Source organism: Drosophila persimilis, unplaced genomic scaffold, assembly GCF_003286085.1.
Source record: "Drosophila persimilis strain 14011-0111.01,24,50 unplaced genomic scaffold, DperRS2 tig00000232-arrow-arrow-pilon, whole genome shotgun sequence".
Taxonomy (NCBI): Eukaryota; Metazoa; Arthropoda; class Insecta; order Diptera; family Drosophilidae; genus Drosophila; species Drosophila persimilis.
Window position 1 is genome coordinate 217,689 of NW_020825307.1, and position 17,562 is coordinate 235,250.

The 17,562-nt window shown below is 48.2% G+C and overlaps 4 protein-coding genes across 4 annotated transcripts; all 4 read right to left on the minus strand.

Moving 5' to 3' along the window:
- Positions 1-8,584: 8,584 nt before the first annotated feature.
- Positions 8,585-10,829, minus strand: LOC6602880 (glucose dehydrogenase [FAD, quinone]). Its single transcript, XM_026989315.1, has 2 exons — positions 10,416-10,829; positions 8,585-10,360 (listed from the first exon to the last, which is right to left on the minus strand). Exons 1-2 carry the CDS (start codon positions 10,746-10,748, stop codon positions 8,759-8,761), a joined length of 1,935 nt encoding a protein of 644 aa, XP_026845116.1. The 5' UTR covers positions 10,749-10,829; the 3' UTR covers positions 8,585-8,758.
- Positions 10,830-11,226: 397 nt separating this feature from the next.
- Positions 11,227-11,837, minus strand: LOC6602879. Its single transcript, XM_002027853.2, has 2 exons — positions 11,574-11,837; positions 11,227-11,509 (listed from the first exon to the last, which is right to left on the minus strand). Exons 1-2 carry the CDS (start codon positions 11,725-11,727, stop codon positions 11,394-11,396), a joined length of 270 nt encoding a protein of 89 aa, XP_002027889.2. The 5' UTR covers positions 11,728-11,837; the 3' UTR covers positions 11,227-11,393.
- A 484-nt stretch (positions 11,838-12,321) lies between these two features.
- Positions 12,322-14,246, minus strand: LOC6602890 (glucose dehydrogenase [FAD, quinone]). The gene has a single exon (XM_026989333.1). It carries the CDS (start codon positions 14,235-14,237, stop codon positions 12,339-12,341), a length of 1,899 nt encoding a protein of 632 aa, XP_026845134.1. The 5' UTR covers positions 14,238-14,246; the 3' UTR covers positions 12,322-12,338.
- Positions 14,247-15,378: 1,132 nt separating this feature from the next.
- On the minus strand, positions 15,379-17,412 carry LOC6602889 (glucose dehydrogenase [FAD, quinone]). Its single transcript, XM_002027851.2, has one exon. It carries the CDS (start codon positions 17,410-17,412, stop codon positions 15,439-15,441), a length of 1,974 nt encoding a protein of 657 aa, XP_002027887.1. The 3' UTR covers positions 15,379-15,438.
- Positions 17,413-17,562: the final 150 nt, after the last annotated feature.

Genomic DNA, 17,562 nt, shown 5'->3' on the forward strand with positions numbered 1-17,562 from the left:
ATTTATCAGATTTAATTTATTTTTGTGTATTTTTTACATTGAAATATAGTTTTAATTATACACAAATTAAAAATAATAATAATATAATGTTAAATTTACTTATACCATATTTTGTGTATTATTACTAGCACCTAAAATATTTTTAATTTCATAGTGATTATGAGCCTAATGTTGAAATATTATCAGGTAATATAAATCTTTTGTCATCCTTATAATTTAGACTTATCTTATTTACAATTTCAGTATAAATTTTATGACCTCTACTTCTAATAACTCTCTGTTGTCCATAATAAGTTTTTTTATGTTTAATGCATTCAATATAATGAGTATGAGTTAATCGTTTAACTACTGACTTTTTTACGCCTTTAACCTTTTTTACGTTATAGTCAGTGTTATCATCTTTAGCAATTAAATATGAGTATGCTTTCGCTTTTAATCCTGCAAACGACGTCATTATTTTTCCTGCATTTTCGTCTTTCATTAATCCAAGCTCTTTGTTATTAGCGAGATTGATACCGAATCTGTTTGAGGCTAGGTAATTGGATGTATCAAAGCGATTAGGATTGAATTTAATTAAATCATAAAAATCTTCTTCTGATGATATAATAAATGAATCTGTATCCATATAGAGTATTTTTGATGATGGACATTTTACAGAATGAAAATTATAGAAATAGTCATACATTAACCATTTTGAAAGTTCTAGTACACTAACTCCAATGTATATGGGCTTATCATAAAAAATTCGGGACTTAGTTGATTCAATGGCAGCCAAATTATCTCCAAAGATTTCAACACTGTGGAAATTATGTCTTGCTATGCGTTGTCTAAACCCTGCTGAGTTTTGTCTTGACTCATAATGCTTAACTAATGCAACCTCACGACGTTTTTCTACATTCTCCATTGTTTTACCGTAAACGGCATTAACCATTAATTTGTAAAAGTTTATCTTCAAAGTCATTGCTAGCTAATTTTCTAAGAGATGTATTGAGGTCAATATATGGTTTCAGCCAACAGGACTGAATTAAATGATAAAACTCTAGATATTTTTTCTAAAATCATACCTTGCTCTATACATAACTGTAGCTGCTTCAAATGAATTATATAGTTCTTTTTATCACTTAAGTCAGCTATTAGTTTTGTCTGCTTTCCTCCTGGTGGAATCTTATTTTCGGGGCAAAAAGGTAAACTATTATGCTTATTATGAATATCATCAGGATATCGCAAATCTACTTCTAAAATATATCCAACATCACTAGATGCCGATATGCTAAGAACGTTGAAAGATGAAATTTCATCGTTACTTAGAAATTTAAAATTAGAAAATGGAAGGGGTTGACTCATAGCCCATCCATATAAGTTGTTGGCGTCAATATATGAAAGGAAATTTATGGGTTCGGTAGGCTTAAATTTATTATTTAAATATTTGTTATTTGCTGTTGCAATCCGTTGAGTGCATTGGGTCAATCCTCCACGAACAGCAGTTTTTAAAAAATTATAAATGTCAGGATCACTAACAAGTTCTAATTCTACTCTTGTGTATTTTAACATTGCATCCCATGAAACTGAAGGAGCAGTAACATAATTAATGGGGTCTAACCTGTACACTCGGGAACAAAGACTCCTAAAATTCTCAAATACATCAGCAAGAATTAAAACATCGCTTTCCAAATATAATTTTAAATAATCTCTAATAGATTTGCAATTAAATGCGTTCCAAACCTTCTGGGCAAAGTTGTAGTCTTCAACACTACATTCCTCATCATTCAGTGAATTATAAAAATTATCTCGCGAAGGAAGCAGGGATTCATCAAATTTTTCAAAACTATCCAAATAATCATAGGGAAATACTCCCTTTCGTCGTAGCATATCAAATTTTTCACCTTGATATTTACTTCTCAAAATTTTAAAATTCGCTATGTTCATATAACTAGCGAGTTTTTCTAAGCTTGAATTTAAAAATCTATTTGAATCTATATATCTAATTTTATATTGATGAAGATAAGATTCATCGAGCTTACAAATTTGAGTTAACGCAATATATAACTCTTTATTGCAAGGAATGGGTCTTAGTTCATCTTTTATTGACGTAACAAATAAATGTATATCATAACGAGATAAGTTATGAAAAACTACCGGGAAAAAGGGATCGCTTAATCTAAATGTCTGTTTACACAGGAAATAGGACCTGAATAGGACCTACATATTGTCCTGTAAACTGATCAAAGAATTTTTCTCGATCGTCATCAGAAATTTGTTTCTCGCAGGCATAGCATTCACCGTGTTCCTGGTAATCCTCATCCCAAATGTTAAACTGATAGATTGGTTTTTTATAGGACTTCCAGTACTTCTCATAAAGTCCATCGGTTTTCATCCTAAGTGCTTGACAAAATTTTTGGATACAATCCGGTCCTGAAATAACGAAATCATAATGTTTATGAGTTTATTGCCTTTGCTGGAATGTTAAAATATTTACCTTCGTATGTCCACATCTCATTTAGATGTTCATTGTATTTATGTACAATATAAAATGATGCTGCACATGCTGTATGCCTCTGTGCCATAGTAGTTGATGATTTTGATGGATCATTAAGATTTATATCGTAATTTTCCAAAACTGCTTCGATGTCAGCATAAATTACTACTGGTGGAGATAGTTTTTTAGAAAAACTTTTGAATACAGTTTTGGTATTAGGTTCAGGATACAAAGCAGCAACTTTTCCACACTCTTTAGTGTCATGTATAGTATTTGTTGTACTATAAAATTGCAAGCAGTTCTCGCAAAAATATGCCGTATTATGGGATTTACTATGTTGTGAATAACATAATTTTCTCATGCACGTTATATATGCATAATGCATCATTTGCATATTATCACTATTAATTCCAAGCAAGTTTATGTGGTGAGTCCGAATTTTCTTAGTCCTCACTGTGGGTCCCACAACGTTTTTTCCATTCTCATCGACTTCATAAACATTGATGCTAAAATCCTCATTTGCTGATTCGAATCGCTTGATTCCTTTGCTTGTTATTGGAAACTCAATTCCGGAAAAATTTAATCTTACTCCTTCATAATAAATGATGTCTTGCCGTATGTTTCCGCATCGATAGGATGATGGTATTGTTAACTTATCTCGGGAAATTTTTTTTAATGCTGCTGTTTGATATATAGTTTTAAGGTGTGTTCCATAGGCTAATGATGCTAAAACACACCACTTGAAACAAAAATCATCGTCATTTTTTACATTTATGAGTGCATTTCGTGACTTAATTTTTTTGGGAGCTTGGATAAACCTGTTTGCAGCGATATGCTCTAGTTTTATCATGGTAAGTTCAAAATATTTAAAACACTTTATTGCCCAACCTGAATCCTTCTCCTGGAATTCACTGCTGAGAGTTATCAAATTTTCTATTGTATCATTTAGATGATCATCAATCAGCTCGTTTTCATATATTGGTTTGTATGGAGTAATGAAATGCTTCATTGTTTCTGTTAAGCTTTCATCATCAGTGTTTTTAACGTATAATCCATATACTTTTAAATTGTATTTTATGGATCTGTACTCACTCATGCAGTGACGCAATAAATTGATAATATCATTTTTGCAATCATAAAAAAACTCTTTTAAATCAATCTGTTCACTTTTATTTGAGTGAACACGATATGATTTTAAAGGAAATCGCGACTCCGTTGAAATTAAAATAACGTTTTCATTTTCCTCTAGTTGAGCTGCTCTTGCATTCTTATGTTTGTCCGACATCATATGGCGTCTTTCCCTAGACGAAGGGTAACTTTCACCGCAAATTGAACAGTCAATAATCCTTAGGTCCATCGGAGTATCCAATCGAGGCCGTTTTGAAGCTCCTGACGTTGAAGGACCTTGAAGATCACTTGAATTAGATCCTTTGCTCATAAGAATCTCAAAAGCATTCCTAGGTCCCAAGCATGCTTCATAATGACTATCAAACTCTATTAAGTCGATGGACTTAGAGCAAAGGTCACACACTACATTATTACGCAAATCAGAGCATCTCTCATAATGAGATTGAAACTCTGAAAAGTCAACGGACTTATCACACATGTTGCACTGAACTTTTGATGCCATTTTAAGTTTTATTTATTTATTTATTTTTTTTTTGTATCGAACTAACCACTTTCACTATTGAAACAGGACTAAGGGTTTCCTTTTTAAATGGTATCTTTTTAGGCCCCTCCCAAACACCTTCTTAATCTTTTATATCCAAAGCAACAGTACCTGTTCACAAACCTGTTTCAAACGATTCCCACTGGGTCAATCTAATAATATGAGGGAAAGGTTACAACCTCTATTCTACCTGAAATCCACTTATTCTTTTTGTGTAATCCTCACGTGGAAGAAACCTGTTTCAAACGAATCCTATGATTCTCTTGTAATAAGAGGAAGTGAAATTCAACCAATCAAAAGTAAAACAGAAACATTTAAAATAAATAGTGGTTAAATGTGTTATATTTATTATATATGTACATATGTATATATTATTTTTAGAAAAATACATAAAATATTCTTATTATATAAATATGTATTCGTATTATTAAAATTTCGCCTCAGCTAATTTTACCGCAGCAATTAAGTCATCATCATCTTCGTCCCGAAGTAGTTCCTGGAGTTGAGATCTTTTATCATCATCCTGATTATCTACTAAATCGAAAATGTTGTCATCATCCGGGAAAATGTATGCTGGATTATCATTATTAGACGTTGCATTCCTTGGGTCATCGTCGTCATCATCCCATTTAATGTCACTTAACCAGGTCAAGTTGCTCTCGAGATAGGTTTGAGTCTTAATCCCAAAAATCAAGGACAGGTCTACGGAGCTCGGCTGAGAGTCCAGATTTATGGTTGATTCCGGTTGGGAATCGATAAAAATGATTTCAAGGTCATCCATCGTTGTTGAAAGATTACTAGTTTATGTCCTAGCTGTTAGCTGTGAGTAGTTATTATATAGGCACTTTGCTATGGGACAGTGTTAGGTACACAAAGGAGGAATATAAATTATAGAGAAAGTAGAAAGGTTCAAGGGCATCGAAACCGTTTTTCAGGAAACACTTAAAAAATACCTCTAAACTATCACATTAGATTCATTGCAAAGGGATGACCTACCTGTTTGAGGGTTGTTTGAATCGCAACACGAGACCAATCGTAAAAACAGGTTCATTGACAGTAAGTGGGAGGAGAGAGAATATAAATGAGCGAAGGATCGATTTGAGAGGATTTTACATGGTTGAGAAACAGGATTAAGATCGAAGTTAGTTCACATTATCGCCGATAGGTGGCGCCACCAAGTAGTAAGGATACGGGACAGACGTATATTTACTCTAAGTAGCATTAATTAATTTTGATGTCTTCCTATTATAATTTTATTCTTTGTGTGCTCCTATATATATCTCCATTAATTTGTGTTCTCTTACCATTCAACCCTCTATACGGACATCTAGATACCCAGGTTTCCAACCTATGTTTTCTATAGGATGTAAATTTCAGAAACTTCACACATTTGTTTTCCCAATTCAATGTTTATAAAATATCCTATAAGTATTTATTTAACTTGACCAGTTAATAACATAGCAGAAATTGGTTCCCAATTCAATGTTAATAAAATATCTTATAAGTATTTATTTAACATGATCACGTAATAACATAGCAATATGATGCACACTTACATTCAACATGTTGCCAAGCTGCACATGCTTAAGCAAATGTTGCTGCAACATGTTGCGAATTTGGTAATTCAGTGTAAAAAGCGACCGTCCCTTATCCTTACTACTTGGTGGCGCCACCTATCGGCGATAATGTGAACTAACTTCGATCTTAATCCTGTTTCTCAACCATGTAAAATCCTCTCAAATCGATCCTTCGCTCATTTATATTCTCTCTCCTCCCACTTACTGTCAATGAACCTGTTTTTACGATTGGTCTCGTGTTGCGATTCAAACAACCCTCAAACAGGTAGGTCATCCCTTTGCAATGAATCTAATGTGATAGTTTAGAGGTATTTTTTAAGTGTTTCCTGAAAAACGGTTTCGATGCCCTTGAACCTTTCTACTTTCTCTATAATTTATATTCCTCCTTTGTGTACCTAACACTGTCCCATAGCAAAGTGCCTATATAATAACTACTGATAAGGTTCCATAGATCACCGATCCTTTGTCAGAAACCTCTGGACTCTGATAGGGGCTCTGACAGCATCCGCATTCCAAAAGAAACCCTCAGTAATAAATTTTGTGATTTGTGGAGCACAAAAAAAGCTAAAACGAATGCACTGACTATTATTCTAACACCCTCTATTACGAGTACACGTCGGAAATTACAAAAGCCATAAGGCAATTGGCAGTTGGCAATCCAAACGAGGGGCACAGTCGCACAGATCGCAATGACATTCGATTCATTGGATTCATTCGATTCAGAGCACGTTATCACGTAGAAGAAGGTGGCAGTAACTGCACTTAAAAAGTGCATATTTAATCTAAATATAACACGCTCTAAAATAAATATATATATACTCGTAATTGAAATACGGAATATATTGAAACAAAATATTTTCATAATAATGCCCAAATGTAGGCGAAAACCATTTCTTTTTGCATCCCTTCAAAGGGATACATTCGAATCGGTCATAGATTTTTAAAATCAGTAAAAATAAAGCGGAAGTATGAAGACTAGTATTTGATACTTGTTTTTTAGAACAAAAACACACCGAGAATAAAATATATGGAGCCCCGAATTGTTAAAAGCTTGCAGCGAGGGTGGACACATTTGTTTATTCAGTATTCGCCAGCGGAATCAAATGATCCTTAATCCTTGATCCTTAAAGAAAGAAAATAACAAAATTATATATGGAAAAGGAAGAGATCTAGAAGTAACCTTCTGACGGCTCTTTTCCTCTGGCAAAAGTCAATATTTAAAAGGAAATTGTGAAATTTATTTCATTTTTAAATTCATATTCATATATAAATTAAATATATTTCATATATAAATGATATATTTTTCATATTTAAATGTACTACATTTCATATTTAAAGTAAATTAAATTCAAAATATTTCACATTTAAATTGAATAAATTTCATATTAAAATTAAATATATTTCGTATATAAATTAGAATATATTTCATTTTTAAATTAAAAATGTTTCCTACAAATTTAATACAGTAAATTTAATAAAGTGCTTTTATTTGTATTTTTATAAATATATTTTATGGGTATAAAAAAGACTTTTTTTACATATTTAAAGTGAATTTTATTTAATATCACTACTCGTATGTTTGTATTTAAAAGCCGTACAATTGACTAAAATATGTGAGTGTCATCTCTTACTTTCCGAAGTAATTTTATTTATTTTTCTTTTATTTTTTAAGTTTATTTTTATTTATTTTTTTTTTTTTAGATAAATTTGGTTTTTTAGAATAAATGATCACAGGCAGAAACAAATACAATTATGTCGTGTACTGTTACTTTTGAGGCACCTTCAGTTATAAAGATTTTTCATAGGAAAACGCGGGGGGTGCCATTGCACTCCGAGGAAAAATGCCCATAAAATATACAAAAATGTTGTGTGTGTTTCTTGTTTTTGAATTAGGTCCCAGATATGTTTTATTGAGAATATTCGTATACTTAGTTCTAGCTAATTAAGGGTGCATAATGGTGCTATATGTAGGGTCGGTACAAGTCGAAGGCCTGCTGCTTCCGGAGCTGGGGATGGGGCCGCGGCCGCGGCTGCAGTTGGGGCTGCATCTGGGGCGGTCTGGCCATCAGCAGCTCCAGGCTCTTCATTTGGTTCTGCAGGGACTCGATTTCCATGGTGTTCTTCTGGATGCGACGCTGCAGCATTCGGATTTGTTTGATTTTGATTTTCTGCTGCAGCTGGCCCCTTTGGAGTCTCCGCGCCTCCTGCCGACTGAGGTCCGCGCTGAGCTCCTCCTCCTTGGGGGTCTGCGGCGGGAGGGGGGGCGGCGGCGGATGGCTCGCGTGGGGCGTCCGCTGCAGGGGCCATAGTGGCAGTCCGTACTCCCGCAGAGTGTACTGGTACTCGAGGTGTTCGGGTATCTGGGGCTGCTGTGGCTGGGGATAGGGTGGCGGACGCTTGAACATGTGCTCCCTGACGGGAGCCTGGGTCCGTGTCTGGGTCCGTGTCTGTGTCTGTGTCTGTGTCTGCGCCTCAGGCGCACAACCGCCTTGCGTGCCACTCATTTTCGAAGTGATTTCGGCTCAAGGCAGAACTTGCAACTGACACATGTGGCATGACGCACGCCTTGCCTCTGGCCCATTTCTCGTATTATTAGAGCCGTATTAGTATTGACTGACGTACCAGAGCTCCAGCTCCATCCCGCTCCCGTTCCGGCTTGCCTATTTTTATGTCCTTTCGGAGGGTGGCTCTGCTCTGCTCTGCTCTGCTCGGCTCGACTCGACTCGACTCGACTCGACTCGACTCGACTCGGCTCCCCTGGGCCTCTCAGCTGATTCAATCCCCATCAGTCAGTCAATCAGTGAGCACCAAAGAAACGACTGCGATTGCGATTGCCCTCCGTCTATCGATAATCCATCGAAATCCATCTTGAATTGGGTTTGCAGAAGGGAGCTCTGACCTTTATTCGCACTCGCACTCGTACGGCATTTAAATAACTTAAACTATCCCCCCCCTCCCCTCCCCCAGATGGCAGACGGCCGCTGGACGGAGGCGCCTCTTCCGTCAGCCCGCTCATCGGAGTGGGGCATGACTTGACTACAAACCATCCGCGTGCATGTGTGGTTGATGCTGTTGTGGCTGCACCCCTGCCTGGTGCCAATCCTCGCGGATAAAGTCCGCGGCCCGTTCGCCAATCATCACCGTGGCGGCATTCGTGTTGGCGCTGACCACGTTGGGCATGACGCTGGCATCGGCCACGCGCAGGTTGCGCGCTCCGTGGAGCTGCAGCCGGGGACTGACGCAGGACTGGGCGTCGGCGGGGGGGCCCATCTTGACGGTGCCCGTCTGGTGGTAGCAGGTGACGGTGAAGTGGCTGGCATAGCAGCCCCAGTAGCCGTCGCTGCGGTACTCGTGCCGGGAGTCGCACTCCGCGACGGGGATGTGGGCCACCTCGGCCCGATGGGCCCTGAAGGACGCGGTGCGCTCGAGGGACTCCATGTGGCGGATGCCCCGCAGGACGGTGGCCACATCCTCGCGCTCCGACAGGTAGTTGCTGACGAGGAGCGGCGGCACGGCGGGATCGGGGCTTCGCAGGCGCAGCTCGCCCTTGGCCTTCGGATGGGAGAGCAGCACGAACACGCAGAGCAGATCGGAGCCACTCAGCAGGCCCTGGAGATGCTGCTGGTACTGCTCCTGGTAGGACAGGCCCCGCAGCAAGGTCTCCAGCATGTCGTGGCGGCCGCGCCGGAAGAACAGGTGATGGTACTCCACATCGGGGTATATGCTGCTGCCGTTCGTGTTGACAAAGCCGACCAGCGAGGCCGTGCTGTGGGTGGCCAGGGGCCCCCGGCGATGGACCAGGTAGTCGTAGACGCTGTCCAGGATCTCCTGCTCAGTGGCCGCCTCGGTCTGGCCCTCGTTGAGGCGCAGGAACAGCGGCACGACCAGGTGGTCCTGCAGGTTTTTGCCCACGCCTGGCAGGTGCCACTGCAGGGGAATGCCCAGCTCCTCGAGCTGCTGGCGGGGACCGATCCCGGAGCGCAGCAGCAGGGCGGGGGAGTCAATGCTGCCCGCCGAGAGCACCGCCTCCTTGGCCACCTCGACGCGGTGCAGGCGGCCCTGCCGCTCGAAGGTCACGCCCTGCAGCAGATCGCCCTGGAAGTGCAGCTGCTGGACCAGAGCGTGCTTCACGACCTGCAGATTGGGCCGCGTCCCGGCCACCGCTCCCAGGTAGCCCTTGGCCGTGCTCATGCGCTGCCCCTGCCGCACCGTGCCGGGCACATGGCCGTAGCCCGTCTCCGAGCCCTCCGCGAACGCGGCCACATTGGGGACGCCCAGCTCCAGGCCGCCCGCCAGGATCATCTGGTGGATGTCGTCGTCCTGCCGCTCGAACGGACTCAGCGTCACGTAGCCCTTCGGATGGCTTTCATTTCCCTGGGGCCTCACCGAGCGCTCAAAGTAGGGCAGCACCTCGTCGTAGCTCCAGCCGTCGTTCCCCAGGGCCGCCCATCCGTCGTAGTCGCGCCGATTGCCCCGCACGTAGAGCATCGCATTGGCCGAGCCCGATCCGCCCAGCATCCGGCCACGCGGCCAGTAGGCGCGTCCATCCTTCAGGCCGCGACTGGCCAGCGTGCTGGGCTCCGCGAAGTAGTTCCAAATGAATTCCGTGTGCTGCAGGCCAAAGAACAGGGCCGGTGGCTGTCGAGGAACGGAGATGAACCGCTTGATCGATTGGATTGAGTGTTCGACTCACCTCAGACTCCACGGGCGGATCGCCGCCGGCCTCCAGGACCAGCACCCGCCAGTCGGGATTCTCGCTGAGGCGACTGGCCACCACGGAGCCGGCAGAGCCGCCCCCAATCACCACGAAGTCGTAGGGCTCGCCCAGATCGCCCCCGTAGTCGGGCGGCCACTGGCTAGGGGGCGAGACCTGGCACTGGGCCGAGAGCAGGGCCTGCAGCAGCATGCTGACCATTCCGCCAAAGAGCCCAATGGCCGGGGCCGCACACTGGCCCGCGGAGGCGAAGGCCTCGCTGAGATTGAGATTAGGACTGGGACTGGGACTGGTACTAGCTGCGTGCGCCATCTGACGTATATCTGAGTGGCAGTCGGTGCTGGCGATCCGCTTATATAGGGCGATCCGCGATAAGCCTCTGAGAGGGAGTGAGCACTCCTCGCCGAGGACGTTGACACAGCAGGCCCCTCATTGGGCTTCCAGAAGCGAGTGCCACACCGAACGCAGTCCGGACTGTACGTCCCCCGAAGTGCCACCAGACATCTGATAACAGTGGCAGCGAGAGCGAGAGCGAGACCGAGAGCACGTGTCGTGGCCCAACAATGTAAGAGGCAAAGACTCTCTGCCACAAGCCAACGACTCGGATACCCTTTCAAAGGCAAAGAAATACGTTTTCAAAACTTCAAAGTGTATGTTTTCTTCCTCGAAAGAAAGCGGTTTGGAGGAGTCTTTGGGGTCACACGCCTGGCATTAATGAGTGTATCTTCTGTAAAGGGTATTCGAAGCAAGAAACCAGAGAGCATTCTTTAAAACAAACAACATTTGAGGCTCTGCCTTTGATTGCACGCTTTTATCGCTCCACCGAGAGGGGGCTGTGTCTGACAAAACAAGTTTATAAGCTTATTAAACAAACAAAGCAAAAAGGGTACGAGTAACACTTAAAAACAACACCTACACGTGATTAAATTTATAGCTAAATTGAAGCCGTAGCGGGGGTCAGAGGCCACTGTTCATGGCTGTCCGTATGAACTGCACGGGGGCCGGGAGCACGGCACTCGCCGCTGCCGCAATCAGACTGCTAACGGGCACCAGATTGAGGCCAGCACTGAGATCTGCAAGGATTATTATCGATTATTAGTTGTTGCTGTTGTTGTTGGGGCTGAAGCCAGCACTCACCCGAGGGATCGTTCAACGGCAGAGGTCTCGGTTCCGCCTCGGTGCCCGTTGCCGCTGCTGTGTCCGCCTGGAAGAAGAACTCCTGCGGCCGGGCCAGGCATAGAGGCAACAGCAGGGCTATGACCAGTACGCCCATTCTTTGGTGGCTCCTCATCTTGAGCGGAAACTGTAGAACCTCCTCGTCTGCTCAGTGGCGGACGTGAACTGACCCGCGATCTGCCAGCGGCCAACCACGAAAGCCCAGTCTCGCCACAAAACCTTTTCTGCCAGCAAGCCAGCAAGCCAGCGAGCCAGCGAGCCACCCAAGCCATGGCCCACTGAGGCCCCGAGAAAAACTGGTAAAACTCGTAAGCCTCTGTAAGCCGTTTGCCATTTGGTTCAGTGTCCGCTCATAAATTACATCGGCAGCAGGTAGCAGGCAGCAGGCAGCACTTGGGGCCGCTAAATGCTGGGAAATGTCAATTAAATTCCAGTGACAATTGGTACGATTAGCAGATTCAGCAGACCCATTCCCACGAATCTCTGCTGCCTCAAGATCAATCGGGGAGAATGCCAGCCACCAACCAGAGCTCTCAATGATTTATGGATGGATGATCACAGGCCTGAGAGCTGTCACTCTCCGGAGAGTCTCTAGGAAAACGCCTTAGTCATAGCAAATTCTAGAGCTCTAGAGTTGTAGGGTTCTAGAGAGATGTTCTGGATTCTGAAAAGATCGTTTTGGACCAGGTTTTTTATTGATAAACTTGGCTTGGACCCTGCACCTGCCTACCACCCACCATTGGTGTAGTGCCGCCAGTCCTCCTTGATGATGTCCGCACCCCGTTCGGCCAGCATGAGAGTGGGGGCATTGGTGTTGCCGGTGGGAATGGTGGGCATGATGCTGGCATCGATCACACGCAGGCCCCGGAGGCCGCGCACCCGCAGGCGGGGATCCACAACGCCCGAGGGATCTGAGGCGGGGGCCATCTTGCAGGTGCCGACGGGATGGTAGATGGTCTGCGAGTAGAACCGGGCCAGGCACTCCCAGAAGGCGTCGCTGAGGTACTCCACCTCGGGACAGTTGCGCCACTCGTAGATGTTCATGGTGGCGTTCAGGGCCGCCATGGCGGGGGTCTGGGTGAGGCGGTGGGCCATCTTGAGGCCCTCCACCATGACGGCCATGTCGTGGGGATCGTCGTAGTAGTTGGCGTGGATGCGGGGATGGACGCGGACGTCGGCGGAGCGCAGCTGGACGAAGCCGCGCGACCGGGGACGCATCAGCAGGGGCGCAATGACGAACGAGTCCTGGTAGAGCAGCGGCTCGAAGGCCTCCGCATAGTTCTCCAGCGTGATGGCGGCTCCACGGCGCCCCACCATGCCGCCGTCGGCCCCATAGCCGTAGCTGCCCATGAAGAGCTGGACGTCGGGCCAGTCGAGGCGGACGTCCTGGTAGCGGGTGCTCACGAAGCCCATGACCTCGTTGACGGGCATCGCGTAGAAGAAGCTGTCGGCGCCCCGCAGGAAGGCGTCCACGGACTCCTCGGTGAGCATCTCCGGCACAATGAACGAGAGGTGCCGCTCCTGGTGGCTGTCGAAGGTGTAGATGGCGCCCGAGGTGGAGATGTGATCCTGCAGGTTGCCCCCCACGCCTGGCAGGTGCTGCACCACCTCGATGCCCAGCGGCTGGAGCTGCTCCCTGGGCCCCACGCCGCTCACCATCAGCAGCTGGGGGCTGGCCAGGGATCCGGCGGAGAGTATGACCTCCCGAGTGGCCCGCACCGTGTGCTTCGCCAGGCCGTACTCGAAGAGGACCCCGACCGCCCGGCGGGACTGCGGCTCGATGATCAGCCGCTCCACGAAGGCCTTCAGCACAATGTCCAGGTTGGGGCGCTGCCAGCTGCGCCGCATGTAGCCCTTGTTGGCGCTGCACCGGAGCCCGTCCCGCAGAGTGCCGTGGGGCGGGGCAAAGCCGGTCTGGGTGCGGCCGTTGAAGTCCCCGTCGGGATGGGCCAGCCCCAGCTGCTGGGCGGACCGCATGAAGATCTCCAGCAGGGGCGAGGGGAAGCGGTAGCGCTCCACGGAGATGGGTCCGCCGTGGCCGTGGTAGGGACTGTGCTCGTAGCCCGGCACCCGCATGTCCTCCATCTTGCGGAAGTAGTGCAGGACATTGGCGTACTCCCAGCCGGGATTGCCGAGCTCCGCCCAGTGGTCGTAGTCGCGCCGGTTGCCGCGCACGTACATCATGGCGTTGATGGAGCTGCAGCCCCCCAGCACCTTGCCGCGCGGCCAGAAGCAGCGCCCGTCCTCCATGGCCAGGCAGTAGCGGTCCGAGGGCTCCGTCTGGTACTTCCAGTCCCAGGGGCTGCGCTGGAACACCGGATACATCTGCGGCAGATCGATCAGCAGCGGCTCGTCGCCGCCAGCCTCCAGGAGCAGCACGCTCCAATGGGGATTCTCGGAGAGGCGGGCGGCCAGCACACACCCCGCCGAGCCGCCGCCCACCACGATGAAGTCGTACGAGTCGCGCAGATCCTCGATGCGAATGGAGCGCACGCGGTGCGGCTCGTCCACAATGTCCGGCCTCTGCTCCAGGATGCCCTTGTTCAGCAACAGTATGACCATGGCCGAGGGCCCCAGGGTCAGCAGGAACCGCCACATGGTCACGAACGTGTTGATCGCCGTCATGGTTCAAGCTTTACTGATCCCCCCCACGGAACAGTTGGTGGCCTGCCCTCTGGCTGTGGCTCTGGCTCTGGCTCTGGCTCTGTGCCTGTGTCTCGCTGACACAGCACTTGCCGGAAACTGCTGATCCCCCACATGCTGTGGCTTTGGCTTTGGCTTTCGCTTTGTCTTTGGCTTGAGCGAGTGCATTGACCATTGGCCAAAGTGGAAGACTTCTGCACTCCCAGTTGGAAAGACACAGACACTGTCCAGCAGGAAATCAGAGCGTTCAAAGCGAAGGTCATGTTGGGGCTCTGAAAGATCTGTCGAATAAAACCTCTAACCTACAGAGACTAGGTTGGGGTTGGGGTTGGGGTTGGGGTTGCCGCCTCTAGCTCCACTAAAATCTTTAAGTATCTGGAAGATTGCTCGCTACCCCGATAAGATACGGCGCCGGCAGCACTCCAAACACATGGGCTGATCAAAACAAAGACCGAAGCAAAAAGGCAGCCAAAGAACGATAAGCACATATCTCCATATATGTAGGTATATCTGCATAACTGTATGTATGAAGATGTATAATTATATTTTCAATTGGTGGAAAATTTACTTGGCTCTGCACTTTTCTCTCCCTCTTTAACTTCATTCTTGAGGCAGAAATCAAACATAATATATGGTATAGTATGGTATAGAGAATTCCACTAAAACTATTACTCATATGCACTCCGATCAAGTCAACTTTGAATGGATCACATTCGATCACTCTCTCAAATCACCCTTCAGTCCCAGGCTGCTGGACCCGAACGGAGCGAACGAAAGTGAGAACTGCCAGCCGAAGCGGCCTTCGGCTATGAGTCTTTTCCTTTGTAATCTCCCACAGCCGATCTCTGATATCGTTCAACAAAGCAGGTCTTTTCTTTGAAAAGATAAGATCCTAATACGAAATGGCAGGATCTGGCATATGACCGAGATATGCCCCATCGGGGAAGCAGCAAAAAATTACTGTACACTAGGAGAAAAGTGGCATAGAACAGAATGGAGGCAAATCTGTTGGTATGCATTTTTCAGGGCTGTTTTCCGGGGTCTTAAGTTAGGGATATTGATGCTTTTTAGATAGTTTAAACCTATATTTGTCTGTAAGTGTACTTTTATTTCGTTACTCGGTTAGCTACAGTTTAACGTGCTTTGAATGGCTGTGAGATGGATGGATCGATGGAAAGATCATTTATGCGATCACCTCGTTGGCCTGCTGATCCTCGATGATCATGCGAGCGCCCTGCTCCCCGATCATCATCGTCGGGGCATTCGTGTGGCCTGCCGTGATCTCGGGCATGATGCTGGCGTCCACCACGCGCAGGCCTCGCACCCCGTGCACCCTCAGCCGCTCATCGACGACGCCCCGCGGATCCCCGGCCGCAGCCATGCGACAGGAGCCGACCGAGTGCCAAGAGCCCACGTAGAAGTGTCGGATATAGCACAGCCAGTACTCGTCCGAGTCCGAGTCGCCGGCCAGTTGGTCGCACGCGGCTATCGGGGGCAGCCAGAGCTGGAGGCCGCATCGGCGGAAGGACTTGGTTCGCGCCATCCTCTGGACGTAGCGCACGTAGCGGAGCAGAGTGGCCTGGTCCTCGGACTCCTCGCCGTAGTGGCTCTCGATGAGCGGGGCCTGCCAGGGATCTGCACTGCGCAGCCGGACCACGCTCCGGGAGAGCGGCCTGAGCAGGGAGCCCATGATCTGCAGCATATCCGACTCCCGCAGCACCTCCAGCTGGGCCTCGACCAGCTCCGGCCGGAATCCCAGATACCCAAAGCTGCCCGAGCCGCCGCGCGCCATCAGCGTGTGGGCCACCAGCTGGAGGTCGGGCTCGCCCTTGATCGACCCGGGGGCACTGGAGTTGATGAACCCCATCATGGAGAAGCTGTTGGCCAGAGGTCCCCTCTGCCCGTTCAGGAGATACTCCGCCACAGATGCGGCGGAGTAGGCGCTGCGCCCGGCCTCCTGGGTGCTGTTGATGGCACAGTTTCGGGTGAAGCGGAGGTAGAGCGGCAGCATCCCATGATCGTGGAGATTCTCGCCCACGGGCAGCTCCCTCAGGGGCGTGATTCCCAACGGACGCAGCTGTTCTGCTGGTCCGATGCCGGATAGCAGCAGGAGCTTGGCAGAGTTGAGGGCTCCTCCGCTCACGATTACCTCACGCTGGACCTTGGCGGTGCGTTCGCCTCTGTCTGGGCCATCCAGGAAGTAGACGACGCCCTTGGCCCGTCTGCCACCCTCGGCCTCGTCCAGCAGCACCCGCTGGACTGTGGCGCCTCTGATCACTTTCAGATTTGGTCTCCGACTGTCCTGCGGGTTGGCCAGGTACAGGCGCCCACTGCTGGCCCTCCTTCCCGCATTGAGGGTCACGGGCACGTGATGGGTGTAGCCTAGGCTCGTGCCGGCCACCAGAGGCTGCTGCATTCGCGGCACGCCCAGCTCTGAGGCAGCCGCATAGATCAGGCTGGAGAGCCGTAGATTGATTGGATCCACCTGGAAGTAGCTGAGCTGCAGGCGCCGCTGCAGCTGGCGGTAGGCGAGCTGCACCTGGGGCCAGTCCCAGCCGCGCAGATTCAACCGTCGCCGCCATCCGTTGAAGTTGGCCTGGCTACCGGGCACAAAGATGTTCCCGTTCAGGGCCCCTGTTCCGCCCATCATGCGGCCGTGCCACCAGGAGCACCCATGCGGCGGCTCCATAGCCAGACAGCAGCTGGGACTCGGCTCGGCCTCGTCCAGGTACATGTACCGCTCGTCGTGATGCATCGCGGGACTCAGCGAGAAGATCTCCGACTCGAGGGGCGGCAGCTGGCCCGCCTCCAGCAGCAGGACCCGCACATGGGGCGACGACTCACTGAGACGACTGGCCACAATGGAGCCGGCACTGCCTGCTCCCACCACAATGTAGTCGTACGACTCGATCTCCTCCTGCTCCGCCGGCGGATGGTGCTGCGGCGGCCAGGCCGTGTCGTTGGCCAGGGCCAGGCTGGAGGCGTTCAGGGCTCCGGCCACAGACTCCATCAAAGCTACACCCAGGCCATTGCTCTCCACCGTAAAGAGACCCCACGAGGAGGGAGCTGCCGCCGCCAGCAGCAGCAGTGGCAGAAGCACCTTCGGCCCGGAGGTTCCCAGCTTCGCTGGGGGTTTGTGTACACGCTGATCGCCCATGACGGACTGTACGGCTTTGGCAGTCGCTGCGTGCCAGGTCGCCTCTCCGGCCACAAAACGGAACGGAACGGAATGCTGTCCACCGATAAAAAGTTAACAACATCCCGCAGATATATATTATACACATCGGTATTATTTCATATTTCACGT

What these genes read in the sequence shown, in the direction of transcription:
- LOC6602880 (XM_026989315.1), bottom strand. Translation starts at nt 10,748, where the DNA reads ATGGCGCACGCAGCTAGTACCAGTCCCAGTCCCAGTCCTAATCTCAAT. An exon ending in ATCCGCCCGTGGAGTCTGAG is followed by an intron (nt 10,361 to 10,415) that starts GTGAGTCGAACA and finishes GTTCCTCGACAG; the next exon opens with CCACCGGCCCTGTTCTTTGG.
- LOC6602879 (XM_002027853.2), bottom strand. Translation starts at nt 11,727, where the DNA reads ATGAGGAGCCACCAAAGAATGGGCGTACTGGTCATAGCCCTGCTGTTG. An exon ending in GCCGTTGAACGATCCCTCGG is followed by an intron (nt 11,510 to 11,573) that starts GTGAGTGCTGGC and finishes TAATCCTTGCAG; the next exon opens with ATCTCAGTGCTGGCCTCAAT.
- LOC6602890 (XM_026989333.1), bottom strand. Translation starts at nt 14,237, where the DNA reads ATGACGGCGATCAACACGTTCGTGACCATGTGGCGGTTCCTGCTGACC.
- LOC6602889 (XM_002027851.2), bottom strand. Translation starts at nt 17,412, where the DNA reads ATGGGCGATCAGCGTGTACACAAACCCCCAGCGAAGCTGGGAACCTCC.